Genomic DNA, 16,702 nt, shown 5'->3' with positions numbered 1-16,702 from the left:
TGGTGACTATACTACCTACTTCCTGTGTGTGGGTACATGTGTGTCCTTAAGACTTCCTTTGGGTAACAAATTTGGGGGAGTCAGACCACCCAGAGAAGCTTCTGTCATGATCAGGGTGGGAGTGGCAGGTGGACCATAGTGTGGGCATGAGTGAGATTCTGGAAATATTTTGGAAGCAAAACCAATAACATTTGGGGCTGGAGTGGGTGTGTGTTAGAAAGGGGACTGTAGCTTCTAACCTGAGTAAATTAGAAAGATGGAGAGAGGGTGAGAGAAGTTTTGGAAGAGCTGGTTTAGGAGGGAGAGAGGGTTGCCTGTTTGTGGGCACACTGAGCTGGAAATCCTGATTGAGCTCTCTGGACTCTCTGGAGATGTGAATGTCCACAGTTGGGTCCTGACATGTAAATCTGAGAAGCCTGATGGCTAAAAAACAGCATTTAAAGCCCTCAGACTGCGTGAGCTCATTAAAGAAGTGTAAACATATATACACACTCATACACACACGCACATATACACATATGCACATATATGCATCACGCACACACATACATGCACACACATACACACACGCACACACGCACTGCCAGAAGAGAGAGAGGGAACTAGCAATCTGCTAAGGAAGCTGTGGGAGGGAGAGACCCAAGGCTGGACAGAATGTTGAAATCAGGAGAGACATTTAACATTACAGTTAAGTGTCAAGGAAGGTCACCAAGTGGGAACTGAGAATGTCAGTCCCTTGGTGGGCTGGGAATTCCTGTTTGGTTCACAGCTCTCTATCCCAAGCGCCCAGCAAAGTGTCTCCTCTATGCTAACAGTTTTTAAGATGAATAAACGAGCTTGGCAGGATGGTCCAAGCCTGTAATTTCAGCACTAGGGAGACCGTGGGGGAAGATGGCTCTGAGTTCAAGGCCATCCTGGCTGATTTAGCAAGTGCCAGGCTAGCCATGGCTATATAGGAAGATCCTAGGGAGATGGTTCAGCAGAAGAAGGTACTTGACCTATGTTAGAGCCCCAGAATCCATAGAACAAGGAAGCATTTCTACAGTAGACTTCAGAGTATATGTGTTCTTTGACCTCCAGGGAGCTCTCTCACACACACACACGTGCACACACATATACACACACACCAATTTTTTAAAAGCAAATATTAGAGCCATATATAGTGGCTCACACCTTTTAATCCTAGCATTTGGGAAACAGAAGCAGGCAGATCTCTGTGAGTTCAAGGCCAGCCTGGTCTTCAGAGTTTCGAAACAACTAGAGCTACATAATGAGATTCTGTCTCAAAACAAAACAAAACAAAAACACTCAAATATTGGTAGTTGGATGTGGTAGCCTCTATCTGTAATCTGACATTTGGGAGATGAGAGCAAGAGGGTCAAGCCGAGTTCAAGATTTTCTTCAGTCACCTAGAGTTCTAGGCCAGCTTGGGTTACAGGAACCTTTACCTCTCTGTACACCCCCCCCACACACACACAAATCAAAACTGAAACCAAGGGCGGGGTTGGGGGGTGGGGGGTGGGGAGTCATAAATGAAAGTTGACTCTAAGGAAGGGAAAGGCCACGTGCAAAGAGGTAGAGATTTAAGCCGCCTAAAGGACCCTTGCCTGAGGACTTCTCCAGGAGACCGTGGGGTCCGGACTCTTCCCCAGGACCCAACAGCACTGCCCTGCCTATGGACAGCCAAGTCAAGGCCTCCAGCGTCCCCTTGGCCACAGACTAGAAATTCCGGGCACCCAATGTCCCCTTTTTCCTGGAGGCAGTACCCCTAACATCCTCCTTCCCAGGAGACAAGGTGATCAGACCCTTCAAGGTCAGCCCCTCCCATTCAGAGAATAAGTTCGCTCTAGCGATAAATCGGGGACTCCCAAGGACTGTGGGCGGGGTCCTCCTTGAACTGGGCGTGGTCAAAACCCCAATTTAAAAACTCGCGGGGATCCTGGCTTTAGATCGGGGACCCGGCGGCGGCTCCGCGGGAGAAGCAGCGAGGCTGGCGCAGCGCCGAGGTCGCGGCCCTGGGGGCCCGCAATCTGGACCCAAGAATCCGCGAGGTAAGAATGGGGTAAAGCGAGGCACGCGACTTTCTGAGCGCTTGAGGGTTGACTGGAGCCTTGAACTGGGTCCTGAGAGTAGAGTTGTTCTCAATGTTTAAGGGAGCTGGCTGAAGATTCTGGACTCCTGAGTCTTGGGAGTGTTGGAAATTAAGAGAGCGATCTGGAATCTTGGAGGTTGGGATGCAAGGGCTGGGAGGCCTGATCCTGGGGTCCTGTAAGAGGACGAAGGGACCCGAAGTTTTCCTCCAAGGAGGGGGTGGCACTGCAACGTTGAGGTACTGTTATGGTTGCAGATTTGGGTTTCGAAGGTCCGGCACTGGACCTGAGGGTTCCATTCTGGACGGGACCTGCCCCGCCCTGGGATTTCCCAGAGCACGGCCGGTGCAGGGTGCCCGGGCTGGACAGGAATTCCCCGTGAGCGGGGATTCCACGGGCGCAGCGCTTCGCTGAGCGCCCCGCCTCCGAGCGGGACACCTGCAGCGCGAGTCTGGAGCGGAACTGGGAGGTGGAAGATTCCCTTGCGTGAGCGCGGTGACGTCAGCGCGTGGCGTCCTGTCTCGAAGGTTTCCGAGTCGATCGGAGGCTTAACCCTTCTCGCTCCGGAGTCTAAGCTCGGAAACCTGAGCTGGGGGATTTTCTCTGGGGTCGTGGGAACCGGACTTCCAGGTCCCCGAGAAGGAGACTGAGGATCCGAACTCCTGAGTTCTGGATGAGGGGATGCCGCATCTATGGGATGCATGGCCATCTGCGGGATGGTGGGTCCCCGCAACTTCTGGGGGCGGGAACTTTGCCACTCCAGATCCCTGGGTTCCTGAGGAGCTAGTGGCTATTGATTTCGTAGATCCTGGCAGAGAGGATGAGACAAGAGTGGTGGTCCCCAGAGCAGCACCTCCCTTCTTCCGTGCTGAGGACCCTAGGCCGATACCTAACCCACGGAGCCACGCCCCCAACCCCACATGTCAGATACTAGAACAGAAAAATAATTTGTTGTTATTTTGAGACAGGGTCTCAGATAGCTCAGGCTGACCCCTAACTTAGTATGTAGATGAGACTGGCCTTGAGCACCTGATGCTCCTGCCACCACCTCGAGAATGCTGGGATTGCGGGAGAACCGGCACTCCTAATTTAAAACAGACATTAGGAACCCGTATGAGCTTTTTCAGGAAGTAGAAATTAGCAGGACCCCCAACCCTCCAATCCAAGCCTCAGGATCCGCTACCCTAGGTTGGGATTTTTTACGGATGTGGCGATGCTTCAGAGGAGTGGGACGAGGAGGAAACAGATGCTTCAGAGGAGTGCTAGCCTCCCCACTTCCTCAGTTTCCACTACGCTGGTGGAAAGTTGGGGCAGAGGAAAAGCGTGGAGTAAAAGGAAGGAAGTGGCGGAGGCGGGCCCTGCACTCAACAGCTTCTATTGGCTTTGTAGTTCTCCGGCGGCATCAATGTGCCAGTTTTTCCGCGCGGGAGGGAAAGAAGGGCGCCCACATCTACTCTTCTCTGCCCACTGCTGCCGCTAAGGGTACATTTGTGTGACTTAAACATTCCTGATGACTTCCGTCTGTCTTCCCCCACACAGTGAGTCGGACTGAGCGCAGCCACTGTCCAACCCAGACGGTGAAGAAGCTCTTGGAAGAACAGAGGCGCCGTCAGCAGCAACCTGAGGCTGGTGGGGTACCGGTGAGTCTCTGCAAGTCCTCCTCTATAGGGCCACACATGAAGCCATGTGCGCGGGGATATGGGAGCTGTAGTCCTAACTCTGATGTTCTACAGGCGGGAAACAGATACATAAATTCACTCATGTTTGTATTTTCTGTACACTGTAGGGACACTTCTCCCCTCCCCTGGCCCAGCCACTGACCCCATCTGTGAAGGAGGCAGAGGCAGGTAAGAACAGAAAATTCCCAACCCCAACTTCTCTTAGACACTTAGACACTTCAGCTCTTAGAACTTTGGGGACCGAGGAGTCCAGCCCTCATTATGGTTGAGACACAGGGGAAATTCTGAATGGACAGCCTGCCATAGTAGCACAACCTATATTCCCAGTAGTCCAGAAGTTGAGCAGGGAGGATTGCCGTTGGGTTTGAGGTCATAATGTTTACTAGTGAGTTCTAGGCACCTAGAACTAAGACGCGTCTCCAAAAAACAAACAAAACCAAAACAAAACAGAAACCCCTGCAATTTCACATTGGTTTTCAGTAGCCCAGCAGTCTGTGTGTATAGTCCTTAAGGACCCAGAGTTTTGTGATTCTAGGAGTCCAGATCCCAGTTGCTTTGGACCAACTTGTTGATTTCCCAGGACTGGAGGGCCCAACTCCTCAGTGTCTCCAAAGTCCTAGCTCACAGTCTTGGGACAGTCCAGGTTCACCATCCCTGGCCGTGTCTCCCAGTCTCTGATAACAGGTTGGTCCCTGCCCATCCTCTCACTTCCAGGCCATACTCACTTCCCGACCTTCGAAGAGACCGTGGATTCAGGACCTGGCAACCTGGCTCCTCCTCCTTCAGGCTTCCTAGACTGGGACCCTAGTACCCATGCCGCCTACGCAGACAGCTCTTGCCCGTACTCTGCTGCCGAAGGCTTCCTGACTCCTGACTTCTACCCACCGTCAGACCCGGGGCGCTCAGGCCCATTTCCTCTGGGGATGGAGGTAAACTATAGAGGGGACAGACACTTAAGGGCCCCCTAAAAAGGTCTCAGTTGTGCCAAGCCTAGTGGTGTAGGCCTGTCATCCCAGCTACTCCGGAGGCAGAGGCAGGAAGAAGGCAAGACCTGCCTGGGCTGCAGAATGAGTTCAAGGTTGCCCTAGGCGCCTTAGTAAGACCTCATCTCTAAATAAGAAGTGAAAGACAAAGAGCATTGGGAGTATTACTCTGTGGTCAAGCTCTCTCCTAGTGTGCGTGTGTGCAGCCATGGGTTCTCCGTGAGGCAGGGATGGGCAGTGGAGAAGCTTGGTTACATCCATGCAGTATTCTCTGATCTCAGGGACTGGTTAAGATTCCATCCCCAGCCGGGTGTACTGCTTATGCTTGTGGTCTCGGCACCTGGGGGCCAGAAGCAAGAGGCTCACCATTTTGGGCCGACTAGTTATGAGTTAGAAGTCAGTCTAGGCTGTATAGCAAAGCAGAAAGGAAAACAAGCTAGGCTTTGCAGTACATGCTCATGATCTCAGCAGTCAGACTGCTGGGGTAAGAGAATTGAAGAAAAAAAAGATTCCTTCTTCATTGTTGCAAACGTGAAGTCCCAAGGTTCAAAGTCAACTGGCAAATGTAGGCTCCTGGTCTCACCCATTTGACCAGGAGCTGTGTGTTGTGTGATGAGGATTCTCAGCTGACTGACCCCCCCAATTCTCCAGGACTCTCTGGATACCCGGCTGTATCCAGAACCTCCCCTGTCACAGGTAGGACCCTGGAGAGTCTCTAGCGTCCCCCCAGGATCCCCACAGTTGCCTCCATCCACTGGACCCTCCCTGGAGACAGCCCGAGCTCACATACTGGCTTTGGGGCCACAGCAGCTGCTGGCCCAGGATGAGGAAGGAGACACGTAAGTATTGGGGGACAGGATGACCTGCAGACTCCTGGCTTGCCTGCAGGGATGGGGGGGCTGTTCTCAACACTGCCCCCACCCCCACCTGTCCTCAGGCTCTTGCACCTGTTTGCTGCTCGGGGACTGCGCTGGGCAGCATATGCTGCGGCAGAGGTGTTACAGATGTACCGACAGCTGGATATTCGTGAGCATAAAGGCAAGGTAAGGGCCAGGAGTCCAGACTTCTCCACCTGCGGAAGAGGGCACCTGACTTTCAGAGGGGAGGACTCTGGGAGTCCAGGCTGATTTGATTGTGACTTACAGACGCCGCTCCTAGTGGCAGCTGCTGCCAACCAGCCCCTGATTGTGGAGGACCTGCTGAGCCTGGGAGCGGAGGCGAATGCCACTGACCATCAAGGCCGTTCTGTCTTGCATGTGGCTGCCACCTACGGGCTCCCAGGAGTCCTTTCGGTACGGTCAGCTGGCAGATCCGGGATGTCTGGGGTGGGCTGGTTATCCAGATCCGCTTTCCAGGACCAGGTTTTGGGGACCCTTCCACAGCTCTCTTCCTCTTCTCCTTCCAGGCTGTGTTTAAATCGGGCATTCCAGTGGACCTGGAAGCCAGAGACTTCGAAGGTGAGCTGGTCGTGGCCAGGGCTGGTGTGGCTGGCAGGCAGGGGGACTGGTCAGGGTGGATGCCCAGGTGCAGCTCCCTCACTGTTCTGTTTCACAGGCCTCACCCCTCTCCACACGGCCACCCTGGCTCTCAACGCTGCTATGCCCCTACCTAGCGTCTGTCCGAGGATGCTGAGTCCCCAAGCCCGAGACAGACTGGCTTGTGTGCAGATGTTGCTGCAGATGGGTGCCAGTCATACCAGCCAGGTGAGCTTGGGTGGTGGGGGATGGGCAGGCATGTGCAGAGCATCGCCTGGACGTCCAGGGCACTAAAACACATGCTGACTTGGCCTCGTCTTCCTGTGTAACCCCGAATATGTTCCCCCACTTCTCTGAGGCCCTCGTTCACGTGGATATTAGTGACCTTAGCTTAGATTTCTCAAGCACGAAGTGACCTGATCAGCCTTTTGGCTCCCTTTGTCCCCACTCCTTTAGGCATGCACTCCTGTTTTCTATATTTTACTGATGAGAAATCGGAGGCCCGAGAGTTCAGACGTCCTACAGCTTCTGTACTGGAAAAAGACTTAGAATCAAGTTGGGGGGGGTGGATCTGACCTTAGAACTCGGCTCCTAATTATATATTTAACCCTCCCTGTCCTGTGGTAGTGGTGTCTTCAAAGGAAGGCTGAAGGAATTCAATATCGTCTCATTTTAAACATTCGGTTTCTAGTTCAAGGGTTTTGAGCAAGGGATGGAGGTGGTACTGTGGCTTTCCCCGTATTTAATAAGCAGATGTGAACATGGATGATGTGCAGAGACTGTTGTCCGGTGCCCTGTGAGCCAGCGCTCCATCAGGGCTCAGCCGTCGCAGCCGCGGCCACCGTCCCGTCCTCGCCCGCTTTCCTTCTAGTTTGAAGTTTTTGCTGGCAGTGTGGCTTTTACCCAGGGTCTAGTGCAGGCAAGGCAAGCTCTCCACAAACCTATATTATTATTTATTTTATTATTATTACTTAAGGCACAGTCTCTTTGTGTATCCCAGACTGACCTCATACTCAGCATCTTCTGCCTCCACCTCCCAAGTGCAGACTGATTGCCTGGGTCACCAGAGCCAGTCCCTCTGCTACGCTGTTTTTAAGCAAATACGAGCCTGTAATTATTTCCATAACTGTTTGTTTTTCCTTCCTCTATTTTTTTTCTTTTGATGCTGAGAGTGGAACCTAGAGCTTCCTCATGCTTATTACAGTGGTAGAGCCCCTGTCTAGAATCCCCCAGTGAGGGGCTGGGGTGTGGCTCAGTGGTAGAGCTCCTGCCTAGAATTCCCCAGTGAGGGGCTAGGGTGTGGCTCAGTGGTAGAGCCTCTGTCTAGAATCCCAAGTGAGGGGCTGGGGTGTGGCTCAGTGGTAGAGCATTTGCCTAGAATGTTCCAGTAGAGGGCACAAAGGCTGGAGACCCTAAGCTCCTTTAAAGCTTATAGTGAAGTTTCATTATAGAAAACGTCTCCCTCTAAAACAGCAATTCTCAACCTAGAGGTCTCAACCCCTTCGGAGGTTTATGTCAGATATTCCGCATGTCAGATGTTTACGTTATGATTCATAGCAATAGCAAAATTACAGTTATGAAGTAGCAATGAAAAAAGTCTTCTGCCAGGAGATGGTGGCGCACACCTTTAATCCCAGCACTCAGGAGGCAGAGGCAGGCGGATCTCTGTGAGTTCGAGACCAGCCTGGTCTACAGAGCTAGTTCCAGGACAGGCTCCAAGCCACAAAGAAACCCTGTCTCGAAAAACCAAAATAAATAAATAAATAAAATAAAAAGAAAAAAGTCTTCTGATTGGGACAGTCATCACAATGTGGAACTGTGTTAAAGGTCGCAGTATTAGGAAGGTTGAGAACCAGTGCTCTGAAAGTAGGAAGCCCAGTGTTTCGCTGTCTGTAGGCTTGTCGGCAGTACTTACGATACAGTGCAGTCCATACAAGACGGTGCATTTTAGTGTGTACAATAGTGTTGACAGAGCCCAGACCCACAGCCGTTCCATCCCAAAGAGACACACAGAGGTCTACATTAATCATAAACTGGTTGGCCTCGTAACTCAAGCTTCTTATTAACTCTTATAACTTACATTAGCCCATAATTCCTGTCTGTGTTAGTCACATGGCTTGGTACCTTTCTCAGCGAGGCAGTCACATTGCTGCCTCTGGCTCTGGGTGATGACTACAGACTGACTCTTTCCTCTCCCCAGAATTCTCCTGTTCTTGTCACCCCCACCTGTACTTCCTGCCTGGCTACTGGCCAATCAGCATTTTATTAAAATAATACAAGTGACAGGGTACAGACCATTCCTGCAGCACAGCAGGATGTCAGGTGGCCAGGATAACTCCTAGCTCAGAAAGTTGGCGGACTAGAAAATTGTCATATTGAACGTGACATATATACACAGGACACATATGTTACAAATGGCCTCCCTTAACCATGTTCTTACATAGTACACAACACATACAACTGTGTAAGGCACTCCTTGGGGCAGGGATGGGGGCTGTAGATGGAAGACCGGCCTGACTTCTACGGTTCTTCTCTTCTTAGGAGATCAAGAGCAACAAGACCATTCTGCACTTGGCTGTACAGGCTGCCAACCCTACCCTGGTTCAGTTGCTCCTGGGGCTGCCAAGGGGGGACCTGCGGGCCTTTGTCAACATGAAGGTAGGAGAGGCTGAGGTGTGCGGTGGGTGGTTTGAGATTCAGTCACAGGGGGCAGCATTGAGTCCTGTGAGCTGTGACTGACAATGTGGAGGGTGGGTGGAGGGTGGCTATGCAGGGTGGTGTGAGCTATGGATGTGGCGGGATCCGGAGATCCAGGCCCCCCTTTGCGGTTCCAGGCCCATGGGAACACAGCCCTCCACATGGCAGCGGCCCTGCCCCCTGGACCACCCCAAGAGGCCATCGTGAGGCATTTGCTGGCCGCTGGAGCAGACCCCACACTGCGCAACCTGGAAAATGAGCAACCCGTTCACTTGTTGCGACCTGGGCCGGGCCCTGAGGGGGTAAGCGCTGGCCTGACTTCTGAGCTAATTGGGGGTCCCCCAACTGCACCTAACACTGATTTGGTCTCAGAGGGTGACCTTGGTCCCTCTCCACTCTTCACTAAGAGTGACCTTTGTCGAGTGCCCTCCTCTTAGAATCCCAACTCTTGGAAGACTAAGGCAGGAACAGTGAGAATTTGAGCTAGCCTGGACTATACAGTCTCAAAAAAAAAAAAAAAAAAAACAAACAGTGACCTCTGACCTTAAGTCTCCCACTCCTTCAGTGTGGCGCCTCCTTCTGGCTTCCTTTGTACTCTCAACCCTGAATCTTGAGCTGAGACTGTGGCCTTTGGTCCCCAGTGAGACCTCTGCATTGCTGTCCCCAACCCTGGATCCTGACCTTAGATGTGATTTCTGACCCTTGCCTCTGCCCTTTCACTCCTAAGCAATACTGAGACCAAGATGGGAACCCCATCTAGCGAAATCTTTCTGACTTCTGTCTACCAGGTTCACCCCAAACCCCACATGGGTTTCAGTGTATAGCCCAGGATGACCCTGACTCCCACTTCTCCTGCCTCAGCCACCCCAAGTAGTGGGGTGACAGGCATGGACCACACATGACCAGTGACCTTCCAGCCCGATTGACCCCTCGGCTTCCCGTCTGTAACCCCAGCCTTCCACATACCTCACCCCGCCTCTTCTGTTCCTAGCTCCGGCAGCTGTTGAAGAGGAGCCGTGCGGCACCCCCAGGCTTGTCCTCTTAGGACTGAAATCCAGAACCTGGACTGATTTTTCCAGTCCCCACCGTCCCGTGGGACAGTCAGCGTATGCTCATGTCGCAAATTTGTGATAATATATGTGGACTATCCTGCCATTAGGGTCTTACATTAAAACCCCAAAGTGGCACTGGGAGAGGTGAGCAGTCCCCAATATTTGGGGTCATGTGATCCTCCTCCCCTACAAGGGGCTATCTGGATGATTTCTGTGAAATCGAGCCCACTTGTCTGTTTCTGTGAAACACCCTAGAAATCTTAGCTCTCTCCTACTTGGATCAGACAGTACCACCTCCATGGACTCCATCTTACACCCCTAGAAGTTCCAGTGGAGCCTCGTGGGGTTTGAGGCATTCCAGGACCATCCCATCAGGGCTCCTTTCCTGGACCCGCACCCCTGAGATGTCAGAAGTCCCCCTGAGATTAGTGTGCCCCAAGTCCTGGCTGCATTGTCATTTAGCACTCAGTGCCCAGCCCCCAGCCTACCCAGTGAACTGTTCCCCTTAGTCTGTGTGTCATTGTAGCTCCCAATAAAACTCGATCTGGCCTCAAGCTGTGTGGTGTCATTCAAAAAGGGGGCATGGGTGCAGGAAGGGGGCCGCATTTGGGTGGGGTAAAGGCTGGGGAGTCCAGGATCAAGGTATCATCAGATCTAATGTCTGATGAAGATATTAGAGTCTGGGTTTGAGATGGGTGTTCCTTCCTGCTACTGACATTTGCAGGCAGCTGGTGCCCAGCCCTCTGTGTAAAACATGAGGAGAAGACAAGCTGAGTGTTGCGGCGCACACCTTTAATCCCAGCACAGGAGAAGCAGAGGCAAACGGGTCTCTGTGAGTTCAAGACCAGCCTGGTTTACATAGTGAGGACAGCCAGAGCTGCATACTGAGACCTGGTCTCAAACAAGACAGCAACAAAGGCTGTGAGAGCTTCCCAGGCTGGGGGGGTGGCTCAGCTCCAGTGTCCTTTCTTAGAATCCCCTAGTGAGGGGCTGGCATTGTGGCTTAGTGGTAGAGCCCCTGCCTGGAACCCACCAGGAGGGCTGGGGTGTGCTTCATTGGCAGACTAATCCCCTCTATTGGCAGTCATGGTGGCTTAGGAAGCAAAGGCAGGCAGATCTGTGAGTTCAAGGCCACCCTCGGCTGCCTAGCCAGTTTTTCTTTCTTTCTTTCTTTCTTTTTTTTTTTTTTTGATTTTCGAGACAGGGTTTCTCCGTAGCTTTTTGGTTCCTGTCCTGAAACTAGCTCTTGTAAACCAGGCTGGTCTCGAACTCACAGAGATCCACCTGCCTCTGCCTCCCGAGTGCTGGGATTAAAGGCGTGCGCCACCACCACCCGGCTCCTAGCCAGTTTTAGAACAGCTAAAAACACATAATGAGGCCTTGTCTAAAAACAGCCAAGCAAAAAATTTGGGGGTGATGGCATAGTCATGTAATTCCACCATTCAAGTTTGAGTCGAGTCTGGACTATAAAGAAAAAAATCTCAATTTCTTTTTAAATTTAATTTTAATATTTATTTTATGTGCACTGGTGTGAAGGTGTCAGATTCCCTGGAACTGGAGTTACAGACAGTTGTGAGCTGTCATGTGGGTGCTGGGAACTGAACCCAGGTCCACTGGAAGAGCAGCCTGTGCTCTTCACTCCTGAGCCATCTCTCCAGCACCATCTTTTTTAATTTTAAAATTAAAAGGAGGAAGAGAAGCCGGGCGGTGGTGGCACACACCTTTAATCCCAACACTCGGGAGGCAGAGGCAGGCAGATCTTTGTGAGTTCGAGGCCAGCCTAGACTACAAGAGCTAGTACCAAGACAGGCTCTAAAACTAGAGAGAAAACCTGTCTCGAAAAACCGGGGGGCGGGGGGAGAAAAGGAAGAAGGAAGGAAGGAAGTCAATATCATACCCACTTCCTGCTCTAACCTAAGAAGTCAGGAGGTGATATGTAAAATGCCCCAGGCCCCACATTGTCGCATTAAAAGTCTGAAGTGCATGTTTGCTCGGGCTCCCTGAAGCCCTCAACAGACTGAAGCTCTGACTCCCCAGGCACTTGGTAATACAGCCTTTCTTCCCTGGCCTTCCCTAGCTGTGGCTGTGCCAGCCCCCGACCTGTTTTCTTTGCCATTTAGGCATTCTCGGCATCTGTCCAAAGAAACTCAAAGCAAGACAGGACCTCTGCCAACCCTCCTCAGATTCTCCCTGTAGCCATTGGTCGGTCTACTCCACTGAGTTACCCAGAGTCCCCGCTCCAGATAGCCCTTTGCCCACCAGAGTCTCTCACCTCGGACTGTCTTGAGCCACAAACTATGTGCAATAGTTCGTTCTGAATTAGGAAGCATTTAGGAGATGGAGCACATCTCTGGGTGTGTCTGAGAGGGCGTGTCCAGAGATGGGGTGGTGAGGGTCCTGAGGGAGGGAAAGGTACGCCCTTTGATTGATTCCCAGTATATGATATTACTGGGAGATGGTCAAAGGTCAGGCGGAGTCTAGTTGGACAAATTAGGTCTTTGGAGACAGGCTCCTGGGGCCTCTTCCTATGCCTCTCCCAGCTCCCTGTTAGTCACAAAGAAGCTTTTCTGTCATGTGCTCCTAGTCCCTTGACAGTTGTGAGTCACAGTGGGTTTGTGCACCAAATCCTCTGAAACCGTGAGCCAAACACTTCCCTTAGTTGTTTCTCACAGGCCACAGAAGAGAAATAAGTACTACACCACATTAGTGCATCTTAGGGCCAGTGCAACCCAGCAGGGGGCTTCGAATGCTTACCTTACCACTGCCTGTGGCTCTGCTGGAAGCCTGGACTGGGCTCCCCTGGAAGCATCTTGCTTTGGTCACTCTGATGGCTGAGGTCAGCTGGGAGCTTATGCTGGAACCCAAATACTGAATCAGTCACAGGTATGATAACTCAGCTGAGTACTGGCAATGGTTGGGTGAACCAAGAATCTCTTCATGTAGTCCAGGAGGACAGGGGGGTCTCTACAGTGAGTTCCTAGGGTCTCTATTGCTGTGATGAAATGCCATGCATGACCAAAAGCAACATAGGAAGGAAAAGGGTTCATTTGGCTTCCACTTCCACGTCCCTGTTCATCACAGAAGGAAGTCAGGACAGGAACTCAAGCAAGGGAGGAGTGATGCTTACTGGCTTACTCTTTACAGCTTGCTCAGCCTGCTTTCTTATGGTGCCCAGGGATGGCACCACCCACCATGGGCTCCACCCTCCCCCATCAATCACTAAGAAAATGCTCTACAGGCTTGCCTACAACCCAATCTTAAGGAGATGTTTTCTCAGTTGAAGTTCCCTCCTCTCAGAGGACTCTAGCTTGTGTCAAGTTGACTTAAAAGTAGCCAGCACAGTAAGGGCTCCAAGAGATTGCAGCATCTTGAAAGGAATCATTCCTGCTGCATCAGACTTGCTGATAGCCCTTTGACCAAAGTCACATGACCAAATCAGGTGTGGTGGTATGCTCCTGTCATCCCAGCTCCAGACTGAGGCAGGAGAATTAGGAGTTCAAGGAAATAGAAAAAAAAAAACTGGGAGGCAGAGTTCCCAGGGCCAAATGTTGTCTCCCAGACAGCTGCCTCACGCCAGTGTGTGTTCCTACATGTGGTGGTATTGTGGCTGGCCCATGAAAAATTCAAATGAATGTGTTATACTTCACATAAGAACTTACCTGCAATTGGGAATTCCTTGTACAATTGATCGTATGATACAGTTTAAGGACCCTGTTTCAAAAAAGAATTCTTCAGTTTAAGAAGAAGGCTGTTTCAGGGGTACAAAGCATCAAAAGTGGCAGTTATTTTAATATTTGATGGTATTTGTGGTAGTTTTAATGTAATTGGCCGCCATAATCTCTTAGGGAGTGGTACTATTAGGAGGTGTGGCTTTGTTGGAGTGGGTGTGGCCTCGTTGGAGGAAGTGTGTCACCATAGGGGCGGGCTTTAAGGTTTCTTGTGCTCAGGATATGGCCCAGTGTCTCAGTCAACTTCCTGTTGCCCGCAAGATTTAGGACTCTCAGCTAATGTCTGCCTGCACACCGCCATGCTCCTGCCATGTTGATAATGGACTGAACCTCTGAAACTGTAAGAAAAATGATTAAACGTTTTTCTCTTATAAGATTTGCTGTGGTCATGGTGTGTCTTCACAGCAATAGAAACCCTAAGGCACTATTGTTTAGAATTTAATGTTTTGAAATATATGTGTGTGTGAGAGTATGGGTGCCTATGGAGGCCAGAAGAGGGCATCAGATCCCCTGGAGCTGAAGTTACAGGTGGCTGTGAGTTTCCTAACATGGGTGTTGAGAACCAGACTTGAGTCTTCTAGAAGGACAAGAAGTGCTCTTAACAGCTGAGTCATCTCTCCAGCCCCTAATAACAGTATTTTAAAATTAATAAACAGAGGTCCAGCATGGTGTCACGTGCCTTTGATTCCGGCACTCAGGAAACGGGCAGGCAGATCTCTGTGAGTTTGAGGCCAGTCTAGTCTACACAGTGAGTCCCTGTCAAAAAAAAAAAAGTCATAAGCAGGGCTGGTGAGATGGCTCAGCCAGTAAAGGGGCTTGCTGTCAGGTCTGTTGACTTTGAGTTTCACACCCAGGACCCACAGCAGGGGAGGAGAGAACTGACCCCTCCAACTTGACATGCACACATGAAAAAAAATCAAACATTGCCATTTGAATTTAAAATTAATTAGTTAGTTCATTAATTAGAGACAGAGTCTCACTAGGTAACCTGGGCTGGCCTGGAACTTGCTATGTAGACCAGGCTGGCCTTGAATTCACAGAGTTCACCCTAGTTCTGCCTCCCAAGTGCTGGGATCAAAGGTGTGCGCCACCACACCAGGCTTAGAATGTGAATTTTATTACATCATGTGTGGTAGTGAGTTTTTTTCTCCTCTTTGCATTAGTGGGGAATATGTGCCTGCCTCCCCTGGGCTTAAGAAATTGACCACTATAGGACGATGATACAAACCAAGTCCCCAATGCGCTGTGGTGTGGTATGTAACTCACATTATCTGAGGGACTCCCTTTACACTTAACTTGTGTCTATTTAATATACAAGGCCTGTATTGACATGGATATTTTATGAAGAGACTCTGCTTGCTCATGAGGCCTTTGGGAGAGTTAGAAATAGGTATTCCCTCCCCAAGCCATCTGTCAGAAAAGCGGGCGTCGCTAAGTTAGCATTTGGTGCATGACTGTCCCCTGCTGGGCAATTGTGTTAGAAAGGGAAATTTATCTAGTCCAAGAGAAAAGCCTGGAATTTGGCCATGCATGTTTATATGTTTGTTTGTTTACTTATTTACTTTTAAAATTGAAGCCCAGCACAGGGTGAGTACCACGAGTATTTGTTTCTAAAACATGGTTTGGGTTGTTTGGGTTTTTTAATGTGTTTTGAGATAGGGTTTCATGAAGTGCAGGTTATTATCAAACTCATTATGTAGTAGAGAATGATGCTGAATTTAAAGAAAATTTTTATTGGAATTAAAGAACTGGCTCAGTGATTAAGAGCACTGGCTGTTCTTGCAAAGGAACTGTGTCTGGCTCCCAGCTCCCACATGGTGGCTCCTGACCATCTGTAACCCCAGTTCCCAGTGATCCAGTGCCATTTCCTGGCCTCTGCAGCACCAGGCACAAATGTGGTTCCTGTACAAACATGCAGGCAAAGACTCATACAAATAAAATAAAAATAAATAAATATTTTATCTGAGGTTTCATTGGCCTGGAAGTTGCTATGTAGCTGAGGTTGCCTTTGACCTCTCTCTCTCTGTTTGAGAAAGACTCTGTGTAACCCTGGCTGTTCTGGACTTTTCTCTGTAGACCAGGCTGACCTTGAACTCACAGAGTTCCTGCTGCCTCTGCTTCCCGAGGGGTGGGGTCAAAGGCGTGCACCATCCTGAACTTCACCTTACTGTTACATTTATTTATGTATGTATTTGCTTATTTGTGTGTGAGCATGTAGAGGGAGTGGGGATGTTAGAAGCCAGTTTGTGAGCGTGATTCTCTACCACGTAGTTCTGAGGGGATAGAACTCAGGTCATCAGGCTTAGCAGCAAGCACCTTTTCTCACTGTCACCCACTAACCTTGGACTTGTGATCCTTTGCCTCCTGAGTGCTGGGATTACAGGCAGGTTCTGCCATATCCACTTTATACAGCAATGAGGGTTGAACTCTGGGCTTCGATGCATGAGTAAGCATTGAGAGGCTGAGCTATAACCCCATTCTCTTCCTAATGTTTTAAAAGTCACTGAACAACAACTTGCTAAGTATCAGGTACTGTTAAAATACCTCCACATATAGTCCTGGACGCCTCCTAACAGCTGTCTTGACACAGGTAACAGCATTGGCAAGGGCTAATCCTAACAAGTCACAAGCTGGGTGTGAGAGCTCAGCACGCGCTGCTGGTGTTAAATATCTATCTTTGGGACACTGGTGTGGGATTGCCAGGGGCTGGGAGTGTGGCTTCGTGGCAGAGTACATGACGAGCATGCACGGCTACTCCTTGGGATATCCTCTTAGGAGGAAGAGGCAAGTGGATCTCTGTGAGTTCGAGGCAAGCCTAACCCATATAGGCTGGCTTACGGCGGGGGGGGGTGGTGGTGGTGGTGAGGGGGGCGGCGGGGAGGGAGGTGCTTGCCTCCAACCCCAAGACCTGAGTTGTGTCCCCAGGATCCACACGTGGAAGGCATGTTATCTCTCACCACCACTCACACAGCGTGGCACGTATTCCCCGCCCCGCCCC

At 50.6% G+C, this 16,702-nt stretch overlaps 1 protein-coding gene across 1 annotated transcript; it reads left to right on the top strand.

Annotated features, from left to right (window-relative positions):
* The first annotated feature begins 2,061 nt into the window (after positions 1-2,061).
* Nfkbid (NFKB inhibitor delta) lies at positions 2,062-10,520 on the top strand. Its single transcript, XM_075985461.1, has 12 exons — positions 2,062-2,809; positions 3,630-3,730; positions 3,877-3,937; positions 4,484-4,698; positions 5,404-5,591; positions 5,690-5,795; positions 5,898-6,044; positions 6,158-6,209; positions 6,307-6,455; positions 8,769-8,885; positions 9,062-9,226; positions 9,916-10,520. Exons 1-12 carry the CDS (start codon positions 2,764-2,766, stop codon positions 9,967-9,969), a joined length of 1,401 nt encoding a protein of 466 aa, XP_075841576.1. The 5' UTR covers positions 2,062-2,763; the 3' UTR covers positions 9,970-10,520.
* Positions 10,521-16,702: the final 6,182 nt, after the last annotated feature.

Source organism: Microtus pennsylvanicus, chromosome 1 (genome assembly GCF_037038515.1).
Source record: "Microtus pennsylvanicus isolate mMicPen1 chromosome 1, mMicPen1.hap1, whole genome shotgun sequence".
In the NCBI taxonomy this organism is placed as follows: Eukaryota; Metazoa; Chordata; class Mammalia; order Rodentia; family Cricetidae; genus Microtus; species Microtus pennsylvanicus.
Note: the sequence above shows the minus strand (reverse complement) of the source record. Positions and strands in the feature narration are given on the sequence as shown.